Source organism: Phodopus roborovskii, unplaced genomic scaffold (assembly GCF_943737965.1).
Source record: "Phodopus roborovskii unplaced genomic scaffold, PHOROB, whole genome shotgun sequence".
Taxonomy (NCBI): domain Eukaryota; kingdom Metazoa; phylum Chordata; class Mammalia; order Rodentia; family Cricetidae; genus Phodopus; species Phodopus roborovskii.
In genome coordinates, this window is record NW_026125295.1 from 20,644,145 (window position 1) to 20,668,223 (window position 24,079).

Sequence of the window (24,079 nt, forward strand, 5' to 3'; positions counted from 1 at the left end):
ACCCTATTATGTGTATATGGCATACCTGTAGAGGTCACAGGACTTGGGATGCCAGACCTCACCATTCACCTTGCTAGAGACGGCATCTTTTTCCCTGTTGCACAGGCCAGGCTACCTGGATCCTGAGCGTGCAATGATTCTCCACTTTTCATGTTTAAGTGGAAAGTATTTTACTACCCCCCCCAGGCCTCTGTTTTTCTGTTTAAAAAGGAAATTAATTTTTCTCCCAGAATTCCCTCTGAAATATTGGTACATCTTGTCATCTTAGTTAAGGTAAAAATTTTAAGTTATTCTCATTTTCCTTCCTCCTATTCTCATTTGTTTTTGCCTCAATGTACCTCTCATCTCACTATTTTCTATGGTCATGACTCTCTTTCTCTGAAAACTAAATTCTCTCTCTCTCTCTCTCTCTCTCACACACACACACACACACACACACACACACACACACACACAAATTCGTAAGCTCCTTATCTACACTTCAAGTTAAATTCTCTCCCACAGCAAGTCATTAGATCTTAAAGAATACACTCTTAAAAAGAAGCTCTTCAGGTAGACATGCAAAGATGCTGGCATTGGTCCAGATGATAATAATAATGACAGTATTAATACTTTTGTACCTTTGTATGAAAGATCTTAAACTTTTGAGGTTAATGATATCCAGCTAACCAATACTTGCAATTTTATATTTTATAAATTATAGATCACAACTCATTTTGAGTTCTTAAATTCACCGAAGAGAAGTCTAAAAAATAAATCCAAGTAGAAAAGCATACACAAAGAGTAAATATTATTTTAATGCTGGGAATTGAACCCAGGGCATCCTGCATAGTAGGCAAGATTCCTAAGCTACATTTCCAATCCTTAACTGCTATTTGTTATATATGCTTGTAACTTGTTCCCTCATCGGTAGTGGTATTCCTTAAAGTGTGGAACATCTTTCCACATTGACTGTTACCAACAGGTAGCTCTCTAGTAACTCAATGTGCATTATTGATTCTTTCAGCCTATATAATTCATGGCTGCTTAAGAAGTGGGCTAATCCATGGAGTCTTAAGTTCTCATAGAGAATGGCAATGATACTCTCATTCTCGTGGTATTTGCAGAATACATTCCTGATGACATCTGCCCCTTGAACAACTTAATTTACTTTGGTCTGAATTAGATCAAGTAATGTTCTCACTCAGGTCCTCTGATTATTGTTTCATTTTGGTGTCAATATTGTCCAATAGCCTCCACAACATTGGAAAAGAATCAACAGCTACCTCAGCTATATATTCCTTCAGCTCTGCCAGAACCTGAGCAATGTTTATTTGAGATATAAGAAGAATCAGGGCATTCAAATTCTCTATTTTAACATAGGAGCCTTGGACTTCACAAAAATAAACACCCCTCCCCCACTTTTTCTCTTCAACATTCAGGAGTTCTGGAAAATTAAGTTGTTATTCTTCAAGGCACTATTCCGGCACTCCAGGCAGCACAATGACAAGTGGGAAGAATACTTCCTTCAGTAGTATAGTATAGTAGTTGGAGTCTTTGGGTGACAACTCCAGAAATTTCTTTAGGATGTATAATGCTCAAAGTACCACTGCTGAGTTGGCATGGTTGTCCAAGAGTTACTTCCTCACAGATACTGATTTTCCAGGTCATCTTTAGGGCTGTAATTTGATAGCCTGTCTAGTATGAAAATCTGGTTTCATTCAGTGCATTCATTCAAGGGAGTGAGAACTTATAGGTAACTGTTGTTTTAGAGTGACTAAGTTGCTGACCGCCTAAGACTCACTGATCTCAGACATGCTTCTACAGTAATAATCGTCATCACTGGATTTGAGTCTGCTATGAGATCCCATAGAGAATACAGAAATGCCTGATTTTCCATTTGCCCATTGAAAGCACAGAATTTTGACACACAGACTGCTGTCATCTTCTGAACATAGGGATCTTTATCTTTCAAGCCCTTATGGAGGGATTCACAGACATGTTCTGTAATCTTGTTCTTCTGGATGTCAAGGCTCAAATCACAGGACCTGGATCTTCACAAATCTGTTGACAGCCATGACAGTCATGTCTGCATGACTCTTGGCATAGTTCATTAAACAAAAGTACCCAAGCCTCTTTGATCCAGGCTGTAGTCTAGATACACTGTATCTGGAAGAGAGAAAAGCTAACATCTTCCTGACAGTCAGAATAACATTCACTTTCTTCACAGCTTCTTTTCTCCTTTCTTAAGAGTTTGGCTTTGGGAAGGGGAGTGGGGGAGCTCTGTATTTCTGGCTGTCCTGGAACTCACTAGGTAGACCAGGCTGGCCTTGAACTCTAGAGATTTGTCTGCATCTGCCTCTTCCTCGCAAGTGCTGAGATAAAAAGTATGTGCCTCTATGCCCAGCTGAATTTGGCTTTTAATTCAAGGGTTTCTCTCTTTTTAATTGGTTGTGAAGTACTTGAAATTAGTCATGATTCTGGATCTAATATGCGCCAGAGGCAAGAGCAGGGAGGCAATGGCAGCTAGAGAACCTAGCCAGGGTGATGGTGTAATGGGTTCCTTCTCACCATGATTCCTCCAAATAGGTCTAACCATTTTATTTTTCATTCAATTTTATCTTTTGATGTATTTTTTCTACTTTCAGGCTTGCTACATATTTTACTTCTTTATTTAATTAGAACATTATACTTCTACAGCTTAAGAATTTAAAAAATTACATTAAGTACCAGTCATACTTTTTAAGCTTAGCCACAAAATTTTGGACTTAGTTACCAAAGCTTCCTGCATTCCTGTTTTTTCTTTTACTGTATTCACATTTCATTTTTCTAGAAAATATTCTCAATGATTTGCAATGCATAGTTCATAGTTAGAAAATGTATCCTCTGATAACTCCAGTGTCCCATTCTCTACAGAGTTCATGCTAGACACTACAGGAAAACCATAAATTTGTACTTGCTGACTCTTCTATTTTTCTCAGACTTGAATTTTTGCTTCTTAAATGTTTGAATTCTAATTTAAGCTCTCTTCCTCTTTCATAAAATTCTTTTCTTATGCCTTAGGGATATGAATTATGTTTTTTCATCAATATGCTATCTTTAGGTTTCATTTTCAAGTTTCAGATACTCTTGTTTGTTACTTCATGTCAGCAAGCTTAGTTTCAAAACCCTGGCATCCCTGGTTGACAAGGAAAATGGAAAGAGATAACCTGTAATCAGAGTTTCTGTCAGTGAGACACACTTATAAATAAATGGTTCTCTGTCCCTCCTGGTGGACATAAATTACTGGAGCATCTACTTAGTGTCTAAGACACAATGCACAAACCCTAAATGCCCTGGACTAGCAGTTCTAAAGTGATAAACAGGCTCACCAATCAATTGCTACATATGTTATATATTCACCATCCTCTGATGTTCTGATCCTTAGTGTATCTTAGAATTCTTTGAGTAAAGTCTTAATTAATAAAGGAATGTTCTAGTTTGCTCACGAGGATGCCAGTTATTTAGTGTTAAAGGGTTGTGTTACTCTTTTCTCATTTATATTTTATTGCTTTAACAGTTCTCATCTTTCTGGAAAGTGGTAATGTCTCTTTCAACTTAACTAATTTATCTGGAGGGTTTTGATGAAGGAGTTGATGACATATTTCAATTCTTTATTCCTGGGGGTGGGTGTTTAGAGATAGGGTTCTCTGTGTTAACAGCTCTGGCTGTCCTGGAACTTGCATAATAATGTAAGGTCCCACTATAGAGGTTCAGAACTGGCATGTTATTAATAAGATACCCCAGTGATTCCTAGGCATATGTAAGACACCATTCTTAACATATATGAATTGCAACTCCTCTGCCGATTTTGTTCTGGCTCTTTTATTTTGTTTTTCGAGACAGAATTTCTATGTGTAGCCCTAGTTGTCCTGAAACTCAATCTGTAGACCAGGCTGGCCTCAAAAACACAGAGCTCTAACAGATACTGACCCCTGAGTGTTGGGATTAAAGGAATGCACCACCACTGCTGGGCTCTTTATTTAATCTTAGTTGAAGAAATAGTGACAACTTTTTTATGGAATAATATTTCTGTATACTGTGAACATGTGTCATTCTGGTTTGACAAAAAGCTGAATGCCGATAGCTAGGCAGGATTTTAGGGCAGAGAGATCAAAGTCATCAGGAGACACCAGGGATGTAGAACAAGCAGCATGGACTTTAAAAGTAAAAGTAACAGAGCTTCAAATAAGCACATAGATTCTAATTTAAATTATCAGAGCTAGAATCAAGCCCCACTGGCTGAGCTTTCATAATTAATAAGAAGTCTCTGTGTGGTTATTTGGGAGCTGGCAGGCAGGACAGAAAAATCTGAATGCAGCAACTTTTTGCTTTGTTCTAATAGCCTTCAGCCAATTTATCTACCTCATACTTTTTCATTTTAGTTTTTACTATTCTTCTCTTTTTCATTTTTACAGAGTAGTTGCAATGGTAGAAATCTGTTAGGTTTCTCTTTTTCTCTGACATTTTCTACTTTCCAAATAAAATAGAGTTTTAATTTTTAACACCCACCCTGCTTCTTGAGGTATTGAATTAATGCCTGTCACATGCGAGGAAGAGTCTTATCACTAAGCTGAATACATCCCTAGCTCTCTTTTCAAAATTCTGAGATAGGGTCAAAATAGTACAGGCTGGCCTTGAATTCAAACTGTATCCTAGTCAGGCCTTAATTTATGATCTGCTGAACACATTTAGTCTCATTTAATCTGGATTAAGTTTGTGCCACCATGTCTGCCTTGACTTCTATTTTCATTCATTTCTAAACTAAAGTTTATTCAGTCAGGGCTTCCTTTTGATTAGGTTATCCTTTAATCAATATCATGCCAGTGTAGGAAATGCTGATTAAATTATCAAAGGACACTATAGTGAACAAATGAAACTGTCTTCAAAACCAGATATGTTGTGAATGCTAAATATAAAATTTAACAAGTGATAAGTGACTATACTAAATAGAATGTAAATATGTGATCTTCAATCTAGCGAAACTAATAGTTCAACAATGTTCATAACTTTTGTTCTTGATACAGGGAATTTAACACAGGGCCTTGTGGCAAAATACCACCACAAAACTGAACCTCCAAGCCCTTAAAACTGTTTATCAAAATAATTTAAAAGAGAGAAATTCAACATAAAAAACTTAAAAATATATGTAGGACTGGCATTCTGAAACAGTGTAAAACTTTAAACTTATTCATCTACATTCAGTGTTGATACACCCCCTACATGTATATTCAGAATTTCTTACAAAAAGCAAAGTATGAAGAATTCATAAAGGCAACTTTACAAGAAAAAATGCTTGTTTTCATGACTGAAGTGAACTCCAACTGCTTACAATGAATCAAATATCAGAAGGAAAGAAGAGTAAACTAAAACCTTTCTTACCTCACTTTCAAGAAAGAAAAGAACAAGCATCCTAATGAGGTTCCCATTTGGACTATTCCTTCCTCTCCTCTTTGCTAATGCTTCCTCTGCTTGTGGGTCATGTCTGCTAAACAGCCTGGGGGGCGGGGGGAGGAGGGAACAATACAACTCACATGAATATACATTTCAATATTTTTTCAAAACACAAATAATTTATTGTTAAAAAAAGCATGACAAAGATTATCAACCTAATTCAACACAACTCATGTCATTTTATTTTTTGAAACAGGGTGTAACCTAGCTTGCCCTTCTATTCTTGATGTTTCAACCTCAATTTTTCTAGTGTTGCACCTTCAGTCATGTGGTACCCTACTTGGCTCTTAAATGACATCTTTACAAAGGTCACAGATGGTCAGATTAGAAATATCTGACACAAGTTCAACAAGAGCAAATGTTTTTAGAGATGAATAGTAAACACTTAAATATTTATTAAAGATGTAAGCACTATTATTATTCTATGATTGATAGTAGAGTAAAATAATTATACATTTAGATAAAAATAGTTTCTTAAATATTTATTTCAGTCATAAATACATTTAACAAAATGTTAAACAATACTCAAAAAAAATCTTCATTTTAATATTTATGCCTCTTGTGCTCTTCTATGGTTATACCCATTATTTAGAAACAGTATTCTTAAGCCCAACCATTCATAATAAAGTTATATTAATATTATATCCATAAAAATTTTCTTTCAATAACAAAACTTCTAAATACAAGTAAGAAGGAATTGCAAGTTTTAAATGTGCTATGTAGATTTATTCTAATAAAGCAAAGTGCTCTTATTTTTAGTAGGTGCTTTAAGCCCAAGGGATATAGAAATGAACATGAAATTGATCATTGGGAGGAATTTTATTCTAGTGCAGTAGTTCTCAACCTGTGAGTTGAGGCCCTTTGTGTGTGTGGGGTTGAATGACTCACAGAGATCCATATATCAGATATTCTGCATAGCAGATATTTACATCACAATTACAGTAACAAGATTTCAGTTATAGAGTAGCAATGAAAATAATCTACGATTGGGGGTCATCATAACATGAGGAACTGTATTAAAAAGTCATAGTATTAGGAAGGTTAAGAACCACTGCTCTAGTGGATGGAAATAAATATCTCAGATATTTTACAAAAAAATAAGGAAATAAAGACAAACACATAACATATAATAAAATTTATAATGTTAAAATGTAGAATTTTGAGACCTCCCACAGGGCTGGTCTTCTTGATTTCCCTGCTCATGCTTTCTGCACAACTAGACAGATCAAGACCAGGTCCCATATCCACTTAGCTTGGCTTTTCTTACCTTCACTATAAATCATCTCTAGGTTTCTGCCTGGACCCTTCCTACATTTTCTCCAAACCACAGGCCCTGCCATGCCATGTCAAACATTTCTACACAGCCAGATCTACTCCCATATTCTAAGCTTAGACTAGTAAGCACATCCTAATACATCAGCCAAATCCCTCTGTCCGCCTGAATGTCCAAGACATTTCCAACCTCTAGGGCAGCCTGTTTCACATTCTCTCTTCTGCTCTGACCTGATCTGTCCACACCAGACTAAAAACTAAATAAAAGATCACAAGTACAGACTTTATTCCCTAAACAGCAACAATATAAAAGTCAAACCAGTATCTTCTCTCTCAAATCTACCATTCCTGCAGAAATACTGGTCAATGAGAATTTCTGAGCTGAACCCCAGGACCCACAATTTAAGAGAACAATTATAAACTTCATTACAATATAATTCAAGAAGTTAATGACTAAAACAATCCAAGACATGAGAATGGAATTCAATAAGGAGATAGACATACTGAATTGGAATAAAAGAATGCCTGTAACTCAACTAGAAAACTCACAGGAAAGTTTTACAGGTAGAATGAATCAAGCAGAAGATAAGACTATCAGGACTTGAAAATAAAAGTAGGATAAAGATCACCTGAGCAAGGAATATGGGAAAAAAAAAAAAGCAAAAACAAAAACACAGAAGAGGAACATACAGGATATACAAGATACCATAAAACAAACAAACAAACAAGCAAAATCTTTGTCTTAGAAGTAGATGAAGAATAATCCCAAAATCATAGAAGAAAACAGCTCTAAACTAAGGAAAGACACATCCACAGAGATACAAGCACAATAAACACCAAACAGATAATTCCAAAAGAGAAAATCCCTAGAGCTTATCACACTAAAAATACATAACAGAGTGGATTGAAAGCTACAAGAGAAACAAACAAAAACTCCCACAACACACACACACACACACACACACACACACACACACACACACACACACACACAAATCCATCAGAATAAAAGCTGATTTCTCAATAGAAAATTTGAAAGCCAGGAAAGCCTGGAGTAAGGTATTCCAAGAAGTAAAGGCTATGAAAGCCAACCTAAACTAATAAACCTAGCAAAACTATCTGCCATTGTTGAAGGATAAAGACTTTTCAAGATATAAACAGCCTAAATCAATTTATATCCGACAAGCCAAATCCAAAGAAAATACAAGAAGCAATACATTGTATTGAAGAGAGGAATGAGTATAGTAGAGAGACTGTGGAAAGAATTATTTAAAAACAAGGTAGTACTAAGGATACAAACACCACTAACACAAATCAACAACACGATGACCACAATTTGCACACACATTTCAATGTCTTTAAACAAAAAAGGACTAAACTCTCCACTCAAAATACAGAGGCTGACTGAAAGAATCAAGAAACAAAATCCACCTACATACAAGAAAAACAGCTTTAAAGACAGGAATCTACTTAGAGTAAAAGAATGGACAAAAGCACTCCAATCAAATGGGACCAGAAAGCAAGCAGGTGTCAGGCTCCTAATATCTGACAAAAAAAGACTTCAAACTAAATTTAATCAGGAGAGATAAAGGGGGACATTTCATTCAATCTTATCAATGGAACAGTTAACAAAAACATTACTATCCTAAACATATAGGCACCAAACTCTAGGGTACCCAATTTCATAAAAACAAGTACTAATGGATTTAAAGGCACAGATTAAAATCAAGCAGTTAATATTAGACAATTTCAATACCCCACTTTCTCCAATAGACAGGTAGGTCATCTGAACAAAAAGTAGAGAAACACTAGAATTTATTGACAGCATACACCCAATGAGCTTAGCAGATATCTACAGAATATTCTATTCAAACAGCAAAGAAAACACATTCTTCTGAGCAGCACACGGGAGGTACTCTAAAATATAGTACAACATGGAATGATCGAAAAATAAAAAAGATTGAAATCACTCCTTCTATCTATTTCTATCTATCTGACTATAATACAATAAAACTTAAAATTGACAGTAAGCAGACCTCAAGTAAACAAACAAATTCATGGAGTTAATTACTAAATAACGAATGAGTGAAATAAATCAAGAAATAAAAACTGAACTTAATGAAAATGAAAATAAAACCTCTAGGAGACACTTGAAAATAGCCCTACAAGGGAAATGTATAGCTTTAAGTACCAAAAAAAAAAAAAAAAAAAAAAAAAAAAAAAAAAAATCAGAAAGTGCACAAATAAATGATTTATGATTCAGCTAATTTGGAGCAAACAAGAGCAACACATATCCAAATTCAGTCAGCAACAAGAAATAATAATAAAGAAAAACAGAGCAGAAATCAATGAAATAGAAACAAAGAAAAAAACCCCAGAAGGAATCAATGAATGCAGCAGCTCGTTGTTTGAGAAAATAAGTAAGGTAGACAGACCCTTAGCCCAACTAAACAAAGAAAGGACCTAGATGAAATGACAGGAAAACATTAGATCAGACATCAAAGAAATTCAGATTATTATATGGGACTGTTTTAAAAACCTAGATTCCACAAACCTGGAAAATTGAGGCATTCCTAGATTCTGCCAAACCACTAAAATTAAACCAGGAAGTCAACAATCTAAACAGACCCATAACAAATGAGGAGATTGAAATAATATCAGTAGGCCTTCCAGCTAACAAAAGTCCGAAGTCAGATGGACCCACAGAATTCTACCACACTTTTGAAATTTTAGTCAATTCTTAAAGGGTGGGAAGAAGGCAGGAGGCAGGCTGTCTGGCTCCTAAATTCCTTCTATGAAGCCAGTACCACTCTAATACCCAAACCAGGTAAAGACACAAGAACAAAGAAGAAAACTACAGGCCAATATCCTTGATAAATACAGACTAAAAAAAAAAAAAAAAAAAACGCAATAAAACAACTACAAACAAAATACAGACACACACAAAAAGGATTATCTACCATCACCAATAAATGAAATAAACCACATAAATGGACTTAAAGACAAAAATCACATGATCATCTCAACAGATAAAAAAAGTCTGACAAATATGAACTTGCCTTCATGGTAAAGTCCTAGAAAATGCAGCCCTAGAGGGGACATACTTCAACATAAGACACACAGACACACACATACATACACAAAAACCACAATTCAATATCATCCTAAATGGAGAAATGGGTGAAGCAACCCACTGAAGTCTGGAGTTGGGACAGAAATGACTACTATTCTCACTCCATTTCCATTGTGCTCAAAGTACTTATTGCTGGAGCAACAAGGGAAGAGAAGGAAATTAAAGTGACACAAGCAGGAAAAAGGTCAAGCTACTCCTGTTTGCAGAGGATATGCTACGATACATTAGAGATGCCAAAAATTCTGCTAGAGAACTTCTAGAAACAATAAATTCAGCAATGTGGCATTATAGAGAGTCAACTTGAACAAACACTCAGCAATGGAGATCATAGATATGCTCCCATTCACAATAGCCTCAAAGAAAATAAAATATCCAGCATAAACCAAACAAAGGAAGCAAAAGATCTCTCCACTGAAAACTTTAAACCTCTGAAGAGATGAAGACACTACAAAATGGAAAGCTATCTTTCACTCATGGATTATTAGAATTAATATTGTGAAAATGACCGTTTTATCAAAAGCTATTCTTAGATTCAATGCTCTCCCAATCAAAATTCCCATTTCATTCTTTAAGAAATAGAAAAAATAACTGCTCTGTAAGAAGACCCCAGATAACCAAAATATTTCTGAGCAAAGAGAGATGACCAAAGATATATTACAGAGCCATAGTAATAAAACACTATAGTACTGTTACAGAAACAGACATATAGATCAATGGAACAAAATGTAAGACCCAGGCATGGAGTATACATAAGTTCAGCTAATTAATATTTGACAAAGCTGATGAAAATGCAAGCTAGAGGAAAGAAAACAACTTCAACAAATGGTGCTGTGAAAAATGGATGCACGCCTGCAGGAAAATGAAATTAGACTAAATATATTTATCACTGTGCATAAAAACTAACTCCAAATGGATCAAAGACCTAAATGTGAAACCTGAAAGTCTGAAATAGATAGAAGAAAACACAGGCAGTGCCCTACAGAAGACTTTCTGAATAGGGCTCTATTTGCCCTAAAATTAGGTTAGCAACTGACCAGTGGGACTTCATAAAACTAAAAATCCTTTGCACACATTAAAAAAAAAAAAAAAAAAAAAAAAAAACAATCTACTGGGTGAAGAGGAAACCCATAGAGAGTAAATCTTTGCCAGCTACGTATCTGGCAGAAGATTAATATCTAGAACACATAAAGAACTAAAAACAACAACAACAAACCCAGAAAAAAAAAATCCATCTAAAAAAACTGGCCTAGGATCTGAGTAGAGAATATTCCAAAAAGAAGAAAAAAAATTATGAAAAAAAAAAAAAACAGTTCACCATCTCTAGAAGTTAGGGAAATACACAATGCAAATCACAACCATTTTGATCTTCATCTCACCCCAGTCAGAACATAAAAAGGGACCAGTGCTGGAGTAGGGGATGAAGGAGTAACAGAAAGTGATCTGTTAGGGGAAATGGGAACAAAAGGAGAGGGGAAGAATATAAATACAGAAAAAGGAGGGAGAGTTAAGATAACAGCAAGGATGTCTGAAACTGTCATAAGGAATTATACCATTAACTCTTAACAAATAACAAAACCTTATAATAATTTAAGCATGTGCATTAATATACATACATACTTTAGATGAATTTTTTACAACACTGCCTCCAAGAGCCAAGGCAAAAAAAAAAAATTCCCAAGAGGCACAAGAAGACCTGTTTTTGCTGTTGTTGTTAGTCAAGGTTGTTCAAGGGACTGCTAAGACATACAGGCTATTAGTATTACCCCTGGGTGCCAGTAAGAGATGGAAGGTAAGTTCTTATTGTTGTGAAGACACTATGCCCTTCATAAACAGGGTCCAGAGACCACTGGACTGGAACGGACTCAAATGCCTCTTCTCTGAGGACTAGCTTTCAAGATACCAGAAAACACCATATCAGTTTCCAGTAGAGGGAGGCAGCCAATGATGCCCGTAAATCACAATTGGCATGGCAAGTTATATAACTCTAAGGGTGCAGTAATAGCACTTAAACCTTGGCAGTAACCAACAGATCTCTAATTGGACTTAAGAAACCCCATCAACAAGGGGGAAACCATGGTGACACTAAGTAACTACTCAGGACTAGGAAGTCATGATTCTTGGAGCAGACTGTACAACTACTACTTAGTTTATTAAACTAGCACAATCTCTAACTATATACATTCTAATTACATGTTCTTATATCCCAAAGAAATGTAGTCCTACATCTCCATCAAGGAAACCTCTCTTTGTAACAGACAGAGAACATCACAACAAGCCACAACCTATCAAAATAGAGCTGTGGAGTCCAATCCCAATGAGTACATCTACCACCTAAGGGCTCAGGGGATGTGAAAGAAGGTAGAATGATTGTAAGAGCCAGAGGATGAGGGACCCTGACTCCTATTAATATCAGAATACACATTCATAAATGTCTTACCAGCATGACTGCCTAAACATGACATGAACAAGCACAACAACAATAGAGAAGCCAAAATGGACAAAGGAAAGGCCACAAGGCCTCAACTCTACAAAGAACTACAGGAATATCGAGTGTGGTAGAAATAGTCTTTCCCAGAGATGAGAACATAACTGGTTATTCAACATCTGATGGTCAGTCCTAAAAACACACATGAACAACGCTATTCAGATTGAGCTGTTTATATTATATATACACATACATACATATATAAAATATGATACAATCAGCTCAGTGAGTGTGTGTGTATGTACACACACACACACACACACACACACACACACACACATATATTTCCTAAATACACACATAAGCATTTAAAAACAGTAATGAAAAAAGCCATTAGTTTCAAAGAAAGCAAGAAGAGAGAGGTACATGTAATGATTTGGAGAGAAGAAAGGAGAGATTATATTATAATCTCAAACATTAAAAAATGTACAATTTTTGGTGAGATTAAATATTCATTTTAGATACATCTAACTATTTTTGATGATTCTTGCTGACTGGTATTTATATACTATAAGACTGCATGTACTATGTGCCTATTTTATTTTTTGAAATTGCTTTTTGCTATGTGGCCTAGGGTAGCCTTCAATTCTTGGATTCAAGCAATTCTTTTCTTGTCTCAACCCCCTGAAGAGCTGGGACTATGTGTGCATACCAAAAATTAATCATGAAAATTTCATGGCTGTATCACAACTTGCTTATTAGGACTTTAGAGATCTATTATATAAATGGTAGAAGAGTGATAAAATGGGTCATAAAATATAAAGTTACTGAAATGTGAATTTTTATTTTTATTTTTTTTTGAGACAAGGTTTCTCTGTGTAATTGCCCTGGCTGTTCTTTAACTTGCTCTGTAGACAGACTGGCCTTAAACTCAGAGATCTGCCTGCCTATGCCTCCTGAGTGTTAGGATTAAAGGCATGTGCCACCACTGCCCAGCTGTGAATTTTTTCTAAAAAAGGAGTTTGAAAGCATTAATAGAAAAAGCTTTCATAATTTGCACAGGAATTGGTCTGATTTTCACAAATAAATAACACATAGTTAAGGCTCCATATTCTGAATATTCATGTAAAATATTCCAATTAAAATTTCTAGCAATTATTTTAAACTCAGTATTATAATATAGTAAATATAGCCATACAATAAATGTTCTATCTCTAACTTATATTATGTAGCTTATGATCTCTGTATATGTATCTGTATATGATCTCTTATATATATATATGATAGATTATATTAACTATATATAGGTTATATATAATCCACAAACAAACTGAATTTCATTCTATTTAAGTGCTATATTCAGTCAAAATTTAGAAGGAACTTAATAGTATTAACTGTAACATATACATATATACAACTCTCAGAATCACTACATAATATATTATATTAATGATTCCAAAGGAAAGAATGGAAAAGACGTTATGAAAAGGTGGGAGACATTCGCAAGGAGATACAATTTTGTGACTAGACAATATGTGTAGCAAAGATATGAGCTGAGATATTGAAAAGAAACAAACCTTAATAAACTTTACAAGTCTCCCCATACCCAGCTGAGAACCACATTTCAGATTGCACGGAAGAGGAATACGATGCAAGTGTTTCCACTCTCCCAGAGACGACCCGTGACACAGGCACAGGGCGCAAAGCCAAGGGAGTGAGCAAGCGAAGAGGCCATCTTTAGTCCTGTTGAGTCACTGCTGTTCTCTCTCACTACCTGAGTGCTTTCAATTCTCTTCAGCATGTTTTTACAAAAGCAGAAACTGTTTGCAAGGTAACTGACTCACTTTTTGTGAAGGAATTCTCCAGCTGCCACAGCTACGGGGCGATGTGCTGAATACACCAAGTGGTAAACGTTTTCACAGTCTTCATTGGAAAGAGCTTCTTCACTCCCACTGAAATGAAAGGTAACATCAGAACTACAGGAATTTTCATTCAGGCAACCCCTCATCTAATTTTTGTAAACTGACTATAAAAGCTAAAAACACAGATTTCTTTTCTCTTACTTTCAAAGTATTATTTCCCATGAACTGTAAATGTATTCATTATATAAAATTCAGAAAATCCAGATATAAGAATATTTTCCACATTTTTTCATGTTGATAGTCAATACCTCAGAATATGTATTAGAACAACTAAGCAAGCCCTTTAAATGGGCATGAGGTTTTTTTTTTTTTTTTTTTTTTTTTTTTAAATATTCTTCAGGAATGTATTTGTTCTTGTTTCATACAACTAATCATGCTAGGTAACTGTTCTTCCCAGAACTGTATGAAGGAAATAGTATTATATCACCTATTTACAATTTCAGTCTTCCCACTAAATACAGCCATTCCTTTAAATACTACATTTGTTTATTTATCCGTGTGCATGCTAGTCACATGCTTCCTTTGGTCAAAGAATAACTTTGTGAGAGATGGTTATTTTCTTCTACCATGTGTGTCCCTGGGATTCAATTCAGGCCAGCAGGCTTGGTGGCAAATCACTTTATGAGCTGAGTCATCTTGCCAGTCCCAAGCATTACTTTACTAACACACTTTTCCTGTCATTACAGTAATTTACTCACAATTTTGTGTTTCTTAAATGGTCAAAATGTACATTAAGTATTTTGTCCCAAACAAAGCATTCATTTCCTGATGATTATCATATTTTTAAATGATTAATATGACCATAGTTTAACATTTGCATATGTCATTATTGGTCTCCATAGGACCCTGGCAATATAACAGAGCTACAAGTTTATTTCATAGATTCTCAAATGTCGATAGATGCTCCAGGACCCAAGATCTTCTTCAGAAGTTTAGCAAATAAAAATTAGAATGCTGTTGGTGGCAAAGTACTGTGGTTAAATCATTTCCAAGGAGAAACTGTAGTCTTGGCTGAAAACCATAAATGTCAAACTGGCAGACAAACAAGAAGTGTTTAAATACAGTCTCCCTGCCACCCCAACAATGCTTGTTCCATTATGGTGAGGCAGATGGTATATTGTAAACAGGGATTCTTATTATCAATAGACAGTGGAAAGGAACACTAGGTCTAGGAGAATGAACTCAGTAAGTACACTTATCCATTCAATATCCTGAGGGCCAAAGACAACTGAGGCAGACAGGTTGCAGGACAAGTACTGCCCCTGCATTTTAAGGAGAGGCAACAGGCTCAGCTTCCTGAAACAAATTATATATTATCAGCCTAATGGAAAAATAGCGTCAGGAAAAGTAACACATGGGGGGGGGCAATCTAAGAAATATAACAGCATAAATAAAATATTCTACAAATGTAGACTTATGTTTGTAACTCTACCACTCCAGAGGTAGAGAAAAAAGGAGGGAGTTTGAGGCCAGATTGAGTGAGGTTGTTTAGATTTTGTTGGAAAAAAGCAAAAAGCAGCAGAACTGACAGATGGCACAAAAATATTTAAGGGAGCTGACAAAGGGATATAAGATGTGATTTAGGTTGGTTTATCAGTAATCCTATGTGTCAAGAAAAGTAAAGCCAGGCCGTTTCATGCACATTCTGTAAGAGATTTAGATTCTTAACCTATTATCAAGTAAAATACTAAACTAGATAAAATTAGGAAACTGTGAAACTTCATGAGTACAGATGATTTTGTTTTTTAAAAAAATATGAAACAGGGTTAGAGAACAATGAAACCTTTATATATGTTTATTTATTTTTTATGGGTATGGATGCTTTGTCTGGATGTATTGTCTGTGCCATATATGAACCTGGTGAATTTGGAGGCTCACAAAGGGTGTCAGATCTCCTGGAACTAGAGTTACAGACAGTTGTGGGATGTCATGTAGGTGCTAGGAATGGAAAATGGGTCTCCTAGAATAGCAGGCAGTGGTTTCAACTCTCTAACCCCATCATGAAACATTTATGAAGCCAATAAGACACATCAAGTCTCAGAAAACTATGAAAACTATAAAATATATCTGCCATAAAGAATTCTACAACAAAAAGACTGAAGGAGTCCATGGAAGCAGAGAAAAACAAACCAAAAAACCAAAACCAAACCAAACCAAAAAACCCAAACAAAAATCAAACAAAACAAGGGCTACAAGGCAGTGAGGAGTTCTTCCTCCATCCATGAATTGTTAGTTTCCTATAAGCCATATATGGGATATTAAAATTGAGCCTACTTGAGTAGTTTTAAAAGACATTGGGTTGTGTCCAATGAGATCTCCCCAGAAACATTACAGGCAACTGCCAATGACATCACATACTTGTGGTACAGAACATGGAAAAATATAGCTGGTAGTCAACTGGAAATTTCACCTCCTATTGGCTAGTGTTCAAAGAACTAAAAGATCCTATAATACTACAGGAGGAAAAATACAATCACCCATCTAATTGAAGCCTGTGAACTACAATACCTGGCCTGCAACATACGCCCATTGGTGCAAATAGTGGCACTAAGGTTATGGAAGTAAACAATCACTTTAAAAAATATTCAATTTAAGACTCTCTTTCATGACATGGAGCCCATACCCAACAGTGTTAATGAGGTCATGAACCTTTGAATAGATAGGTCATGGACCCTGGGGAAAACATACTATTATTTATTATTCTGATAAACCAGTACAGAAATAAAATGATTACTAATTACATATTGCTAAACTCACAGACCATTGCATTACTCAGATACCATCAGAGAAGTGTATTCTCGTAGTAGATGCTAATTAGCATAGAATTAGCAGAGAATGACCAACTTTATAGTACTCAGTGAGGCATACTCATACCACCACCCCTCATCTCAGATATGTATGTGAAGAGGTGGTGGAGAGATTTTAAGAGGCAGAACTAGTAGATTACTTTAAGGAAACAGTATTTTCCAGTACAACAAGGCAGATACATATATGAAGTCACAAAGTCTGTGACAACATGCACAAGATCTGTAAAACCTCAAGCCAGACAAAATGTCAGTACAAAGGAGGGAAGTCTGTACTGAACGAAAAAAACAAAAAACAAAACAAAACACAAAAAACAAAAATGACATGACTATTCCAAGATATGTATGGGTTTATTGAAGCTACGAGGAGTATAGCCAGAGGCATCTGGGATGGTCCAAATTGAACATGGCCATGAGAGGATGGGGGTGGAGGGAAGTAAAAGAGGAAGAGACGAGAGAGAGGGAGCAAAGAAGAGTATCCGGAATCTAGAGACCAAGAGGACACTTAGCCAAATGGCTAAGGTCATATTGGGCCATCGAAGATGGGGAGAAGAAAGAAAGTGAAGCTCAGGGGCTAGACAGGTAGGGGGTGGGGTGAGAAGTACTGGGGAGTCAGGACTCAGTAACAGAAGGGGATTGAAGGAGACTGGGAGTCAGAGTACACTTTGGTATGTTAAACAGCCATTTGTTCTGAGTTTGAGACCTAACAGGTACAAAGTCCCATTCCCAAGTTAGAATCAACAATTGCCTTGAGAAGAAAAATCAGCTTTCTTCAATAGAGTGACACTGGGTATACGTATCAACTACACTCCAGGCAGGCCACATGCTCACGAGTATCTAACCAACACAAATTGGACACTTTTTGTTTTTTGGTGTGTTGTATGTGTATGAGTGTGTGTTTAAGAAAGGAAGAACATGCAGTTAGGTGGGTAGGGAAGTGTGAGAGGGATCTTGGAGGATATGGGTAGAGGAAAGATAGGATTAAAATACATAATTTGAAATTCTTGAAAAATAAAAAACAGGAGCAAAAGGATGAAATTCTGTTATTTGTGAGAACACAGCTGAAACCTGGCGACATGGGGAGTGAAGGAAAGAAGCCACGTGGGGGAAGACAATTACTGCAAGATATAACTCTCAAAGGAACCCAAAGTCTGATAAAACTGAGAATGGGGCTGGAACCCACATGCTAAAAAGCTCCTGAAAGCAATCGTCTGACCTCTATGTGTGCACTGCATGAAGTGTGCAAGCTGGCACATGTGCACACACGAAAGTAAAATGTTATGTCAGAAAAAGAAATTGAGAGTAGAACTAAGTAGTTACCAGAGGATCAAAAGAATAGGAGTAGAAAGAATAAAAGAAAAGTTGATAGTGAGTACTAAATAGATAAGAACAGTAAGTTCTGGACTGTACTGGGTAGAATAAGATTAAATGGCAATAACAATACAATTAACACAAGAAAACAGGATGAAAGACTTGACTTTGAAAGTATTTATAAGAAATGGTATTGGTTGAAAATATGTTTAACCTGTTTAAAACATTGTACACATACCAAACAAATCATTTTATTCCATTAAATTGGAAAATTTCATATTATTCTTATGTGGTGATGTAGGTGAAATCCACGGCATGTACTTGCTCGGAAAGCACTCTACAATGAGTTATGTGTCCAGTACTACCTATTTTTTTTTGTTTCTACCTATTAATTAAAACTTACTTTGGTTGAAATTGTGTTGAATATATGAACATAAAAATAAAAGCAATCTACTGTAATGTATTTAAGCAAAACAATACATAGTATATTCAATTACAATTTATTTAAGTAGGGCAAAATTGATTTAAATTAGACAAATATATTAATTCAGGCTAATTAACAGATTAAGAAAATTCTACAGCACTCAGATTAAAGAAGAATTTTCAACATAAACTAAACTATACTTAGACTGACCATGTAGCTTAAAGACCTAGTACTTGTATAAGGAGCACAGGCCCTGGACTGGGTTACCAGAGGCACAAATAAAAATAAAACAAACATCCAACAAATAATTTATAAAAATATAACACAGTAACAAAAATTTATAAATTCCTTTTAGAACAAAACAAAAACATCTGCTATAAAGTACAGTATTAATACAGCAGAAGGTCTTGGCTATGCAGTAAGACAAGGCAAGAAAATAATAATTAGAAAGTTAGGAAGCTGAAATCATTTACACACAGTAAAAGCAAAGGGTTAAGAAAACATCAGATGTTTAGGAGTATTAATATGCTGTAGGTAAGGCCAACAGAAAATTAAAGGTTTCTTTACCTGTAATAAGTAAGTAGAAAATATGAAATGCCAATAATGACAATGAAACTACATAATATTTAATAATTACCCTATGTAAAAATATACACCATTGTGGTCATAATGAACCCTACATATAAAACACTTAAAATATCTGAATATAGAACTGAAAATTTTATTCTTTTATAACATTACAATATACAATATTCTTTCTCTTTCTCCCTCCCCCATCCCACTTTCTCTTTAAGTCTTACTATGCAGCCCTAGCTGTCCTGGGACTCACAGAGAACTGCCTTTCCTCCCTAGTGCTGGGATTAAAGACAGGCATTTTACAGTGATTATTTTGTTTTGTTTTGCTTTTCAAGACAGGGTTTCTTTGTCCTAGAAGTAGCTCTGTAGACTAGGCAGGCCTTGAACTCACAGAGATAGATCTACTTGCCTCTGCCTCCTGAGTGCTGGGATTAAAGGTATGTGCCACTACTGCCAGGTCCACTGTACAGTTCTTACACTCAAAATCACATCAAAGTTTATGAGGCATTTGACATGTACGTTTTAAGAAGTCCCATAACAGAAACAAAATGCAAGAATTAGCCAAATAAGATTTGAAAGTCAAAGGGGAGAGAATCATGTAGTAGGACAGGAGTTCTCATGTATAACACATAATTGAAAGCTACAACGAAAAAAGCATAGCTAGGACATAGAATTCAAGCAAAATTTGACATTTGAGCGGACCCCCAAATCAGGACAGACATATCATCAAAGCACTGAGAAGGGATTATTTTTTTAAAAATTGTGCTAGAAACCACATTATCTAACAAAATTATTCTAGCTCAATAAACACTACAAACCTATAAAATCGTCTACCTATTTTAAAAGATTGATGGAATGGTCTTGTTTAATTATTTTCACTTCTCCATTCACAAAAAAAAAAAAAAAAAAATCTATTTGAAAACTTTCATTTTCAAGTCTTGGGGCTTTATTTTAAATAGCTAAATATGTCAATTCATAGGTAACTCTCCTAAACTGCACGAAATAACCTTTACATGGAGAAAACAGACATCAGTTCAAATGAAAAACAACTCATTTAGAATTCAAAAAGCTGAGGCAAAAGGATTTTTCCAACTTGAGACTAGTCTATGCTACACAGTAAGTTCCAAGCTTGGGCTGTAGTGTGAGACCATATTTCAAAACAAGCAACAATACCTAACATACATTTGGTTATAAATATAACCTTAAAAAGTAAAAGTGGATCCTTCACATCAAGTATTTATTTGATGTATTAATCCAGAAAGGAATATTAAATATCAAAAAGATTAAACTGTTAACAGACACTATACTTACTGAAGTATCAGGGTAACCAATCGAATGGCTTCCACAGCAACATCATATTCTTTGTCAAGAGTCATTGATACAATGCGATCCTGAAAGAAGTTAAAACAAAGCAACCTTGAATATAAATAAGCTAAGAGCAGCTTAAGATATTCTAAGGCATATATTTAATACTAAGAAAGATAACACAGGAAGTTTTCACTATTTTTTTTTTAAACAGGGTCTTACTATGTAGCCTTGGCTGACCTTCTAAGTGCTGGGATTAAAATCATGTGCCATCATGCCTGGCTTGGGAAATTTTACTGTTGAAACTATATTATACAAGTGGGATGTGGGGTTTTTGTTTGTTCCTTTGAGACAAAAGCTTACTTTGTAGGCCTGGCTAACCTGGAACTCACTATGTAGACCAGGCTGACCCAGAATTTAACAGAGCTCCATCTCTTCTTCCCCAATGCTATGATTAAAGATGTACCTGAAAATGTTTCTCATCAACTAACATTTCCTAAACTAAAGCACACTTGTCAAGTATAATTCCAGTTACAAAATTAACATATTTCAAAAGCTCTTTATACCGAGATATTCTTATTTTAAGCAAGAAAGTTCCTTCAAAGCAATAAATAAAAACTCCTGTTGGGTACATAAGTTGTGAAGCAGATTTATTCATCTATTTCAATATGAGCTTACTTAAAAAAAAAATACAGGCGAATGATTGGCAAGATGGTGGTTTAAAATTCATATGTGTGACACTGTATAGAAGAGAGTCAAAGCCAGGCGGTGGTGGTATACACCTTTACTCCCAGCACTTGTAATGCAGAAGCAGGTGGATCTCTATGAGTTCAAGACCAGCCCAGTCTACAAGTACTAGTTCCATGACAAGCTCCAAAGCTACTCAGTGAAACGTCTTAAAAAAATCAAAGAGAGTCAAGACAAAAGGTACCAATACAGATATATAAGAATTATTACAAATGGGACCTCCTGAAACTGAGAAGCTTCTATAAGGCAAAGACACAGTCGACAAAACGACAGCCCACAGAATGGGAAAAGATCTTAACCAATCCCTGACAGAGGGCTGATCTCCAAAATATACAAAGAACTCAAGAAACTAGTCACCAAAACACCAAATAATCCAATTAAAAAAATGGGGTACAGAACTAAATAGAGAATTCTCAATAGAGAAATCAAAAATGGCTCAAAGATACTTTTAACTGCTCAACATCCTAAGCCACCAGGGAAATGCAAATCAAAACAACTCTGAGATACCATCTTACTCCTGTCAGAATGGCTAAAATTAAAAATACCAATGATAGTTTATGCTGGAGGAAGGAGAACACTCCTCTACTGCTGGTGGGAGTGCAAACTTGTACAGCCACTTTGGAAATTAATATGGCGGTTCCTCAGGAAAATAGGAATTTCCTACCATAAGATCCAGCAATTCCACTCTTAGGCATATACCCAAAAGATGCACAGTCATGCAAGAAAGACATCTGTTCAACTATGTTCACAGCAGCATTATTTGTAATAGCAAGAACCTGGAAGCAACCTAGATACCCCTCAACTGAGGAATGGATAAAGAAAATGTGGTACATTTACACAATGGAGTACTACTCAGCGGAACAAAACAATGGAATCTTGAAATTTGTAGGCAAATGGATGGAATTAGAAGAAACCATCCTGAGTGAGGTAACCCAGTCACAAAAAGACAAACATGGTATATACTCAATTATATATGGATTTTAGACATAGAGCAAAGGATCACCAGTCTACAATCTATACCACCAGAAAAGCTAGGAAACAAGGAGGACCCTAAAAGAGACAAGATCTCCTGAGCAAATTGGGAGGGGGGGGGGGAAAGAAGAAAGGAGTTGGGAGGAAGAGAGGGGTAGAAGAGAAGAACATGAGTGAACAGTTAGATTGAGTCAGGGGGTGGGGGAAGAATGAAGAACAAGAAAGGAGATACCATAATAGTGAGAACCATTACAGGCTTAAAGAGAAATCTCACACTAGGGCAATGTTCAGAGACCTACAAGGATGACTCCAACTAACAATCTAAGCAGTAGTAGAGAGGCTACCTTCAATGCCCTTCCCTAATGAGATTGATGACTACCTTATATGCCATCCTAGAAATGTGGAGATAGAGGACATTATCCACAGTTTATACAAAGGTACTCTCTTTGCAGACATTATGGAAATCAGTATGGAGGTCTCAAAAAGTCAACAGAGAGAGAGAGAGAGAGAGAGAGAGAGAGAGAGAGGACATATGAATTTGCTAGTCCATTCTCAGGCACTTATCAAAAAAGATCATCTTATTACTGTGATACTTATTCATTCATGGTTCTTCCTACTCCATTCAAAATGGCAAGGAAATAGGAATAGTCTAGATGTCTATTAACTGATAGGTTATAAAGGTAAAGTACATATACAAAATAGTTTTATTCTGTTATAAAGGAAATAGAAATCATAAAATTTTAAAGAAAATGGACAGACTTGTAAATTATTAAAATAGAAGTATCACATATTCTTGCTCACTTCTAGACTACATGCTTTAATAATTATGTGTGTATGAAAGTGTTAATGTGGAATAAGTCATGGCACTGGAAAAAGGACCATGAGAGAGATTTTAAAGATGGGGTAGATAGGCACAGAACATACACAATGTTAAAGCTTTAAAAAAAAAAAAAAAAAGGCAGCAATATCAATGAAGAAGTCAAGCTGAAAAACACAGCACAATGCAATTCAATACTTTGCCTATTAATAAAACAATAATAAAATAGAAATCATAAACATCATGGTAATACCATTTGCTAATGTAGGTATAATTAGTATTTGCAAAGAGAAAAGCAACATAAGTTCATCATTTGACACTTACCTTGAATCGATTAGTAAATAGCTCCAATTTCGGGAATAATTCTCTATTGGTATATAGGCTTTGTAGAGCTTTCAAACATTTCAGTCTGACTTCCCCTTGCTTTAGGAATACAAAGAAAAACAGAAAAGGCAGTCATTTTCAGTCCACAAAAGTTTAGAAAAAAGAGAAAAATAAATAAAATCTCAGGTTAACTATTCAACTTATATCCTACTTATTAATAAAGGAAGAGAATGAACAATTACATAATCTGGATCAGCACAGGATTGAATTAAAAAATGCAATAAAACTTCTTTGTTACTTGCTTAATAAGCAAAAACTTTTTCAAATATTTGAAAACTATATATAATAATGAAATTCTTTCCATATGCCTTAGTGACACACTGAATGTATAATCTATGGTTATAGAAAATGGTATGCTCATTTATTCTGCCTGTAATTATGGAATGATCCTATAAAAACAATTTTTCCTTAAAGAATCATGGTCTATTCACCCAAACAATATTTACTAGATGCTTTTCTACAACACAGAGAAGAAAAGAGAGTAGTCAGGAAAACAGACAGGTAAGTAGCTTACT

General features: G+C 35.4%; 1 protein-coding gene across 4 annotated transcripts in view; it reads right to left on the minus strand.

The window, feature by feature from the left end:
- Stag1 (stromal antigen 1) overlaps window positions 1–24,079 on the minus strand; it is a 277,794-nt gene that overhangs the window by 68,220 nt on the left and 185,495 nt on the right. For all 4 annotated transcript variants that reach the window (XM_051206323.1, XM_051206308.1, XM_051206316.1 and 1 more), the window contains 4 exons: window positions 23,505–23,603; window positions 20,651–20,730; window positions 14,147–14,254; window positions 5,401–5,515 (listed from right to left, as the gene is read on the minus strand). In XM_051206323.1, the coding sequence (XP_051062280.1) occupies window positions 5,401–5,515; window positions 14,147–14,254; window positions 20,651–20,730; window positions 23,505–23,603 (402 nt within the window). The remainder of the gene's footprint in view (window positions 1–5,400; window positions 5,516–14,146; window positions 14,255–20,650; window positions 20,731–23,504; window positions 23,604–24,079) is intronic.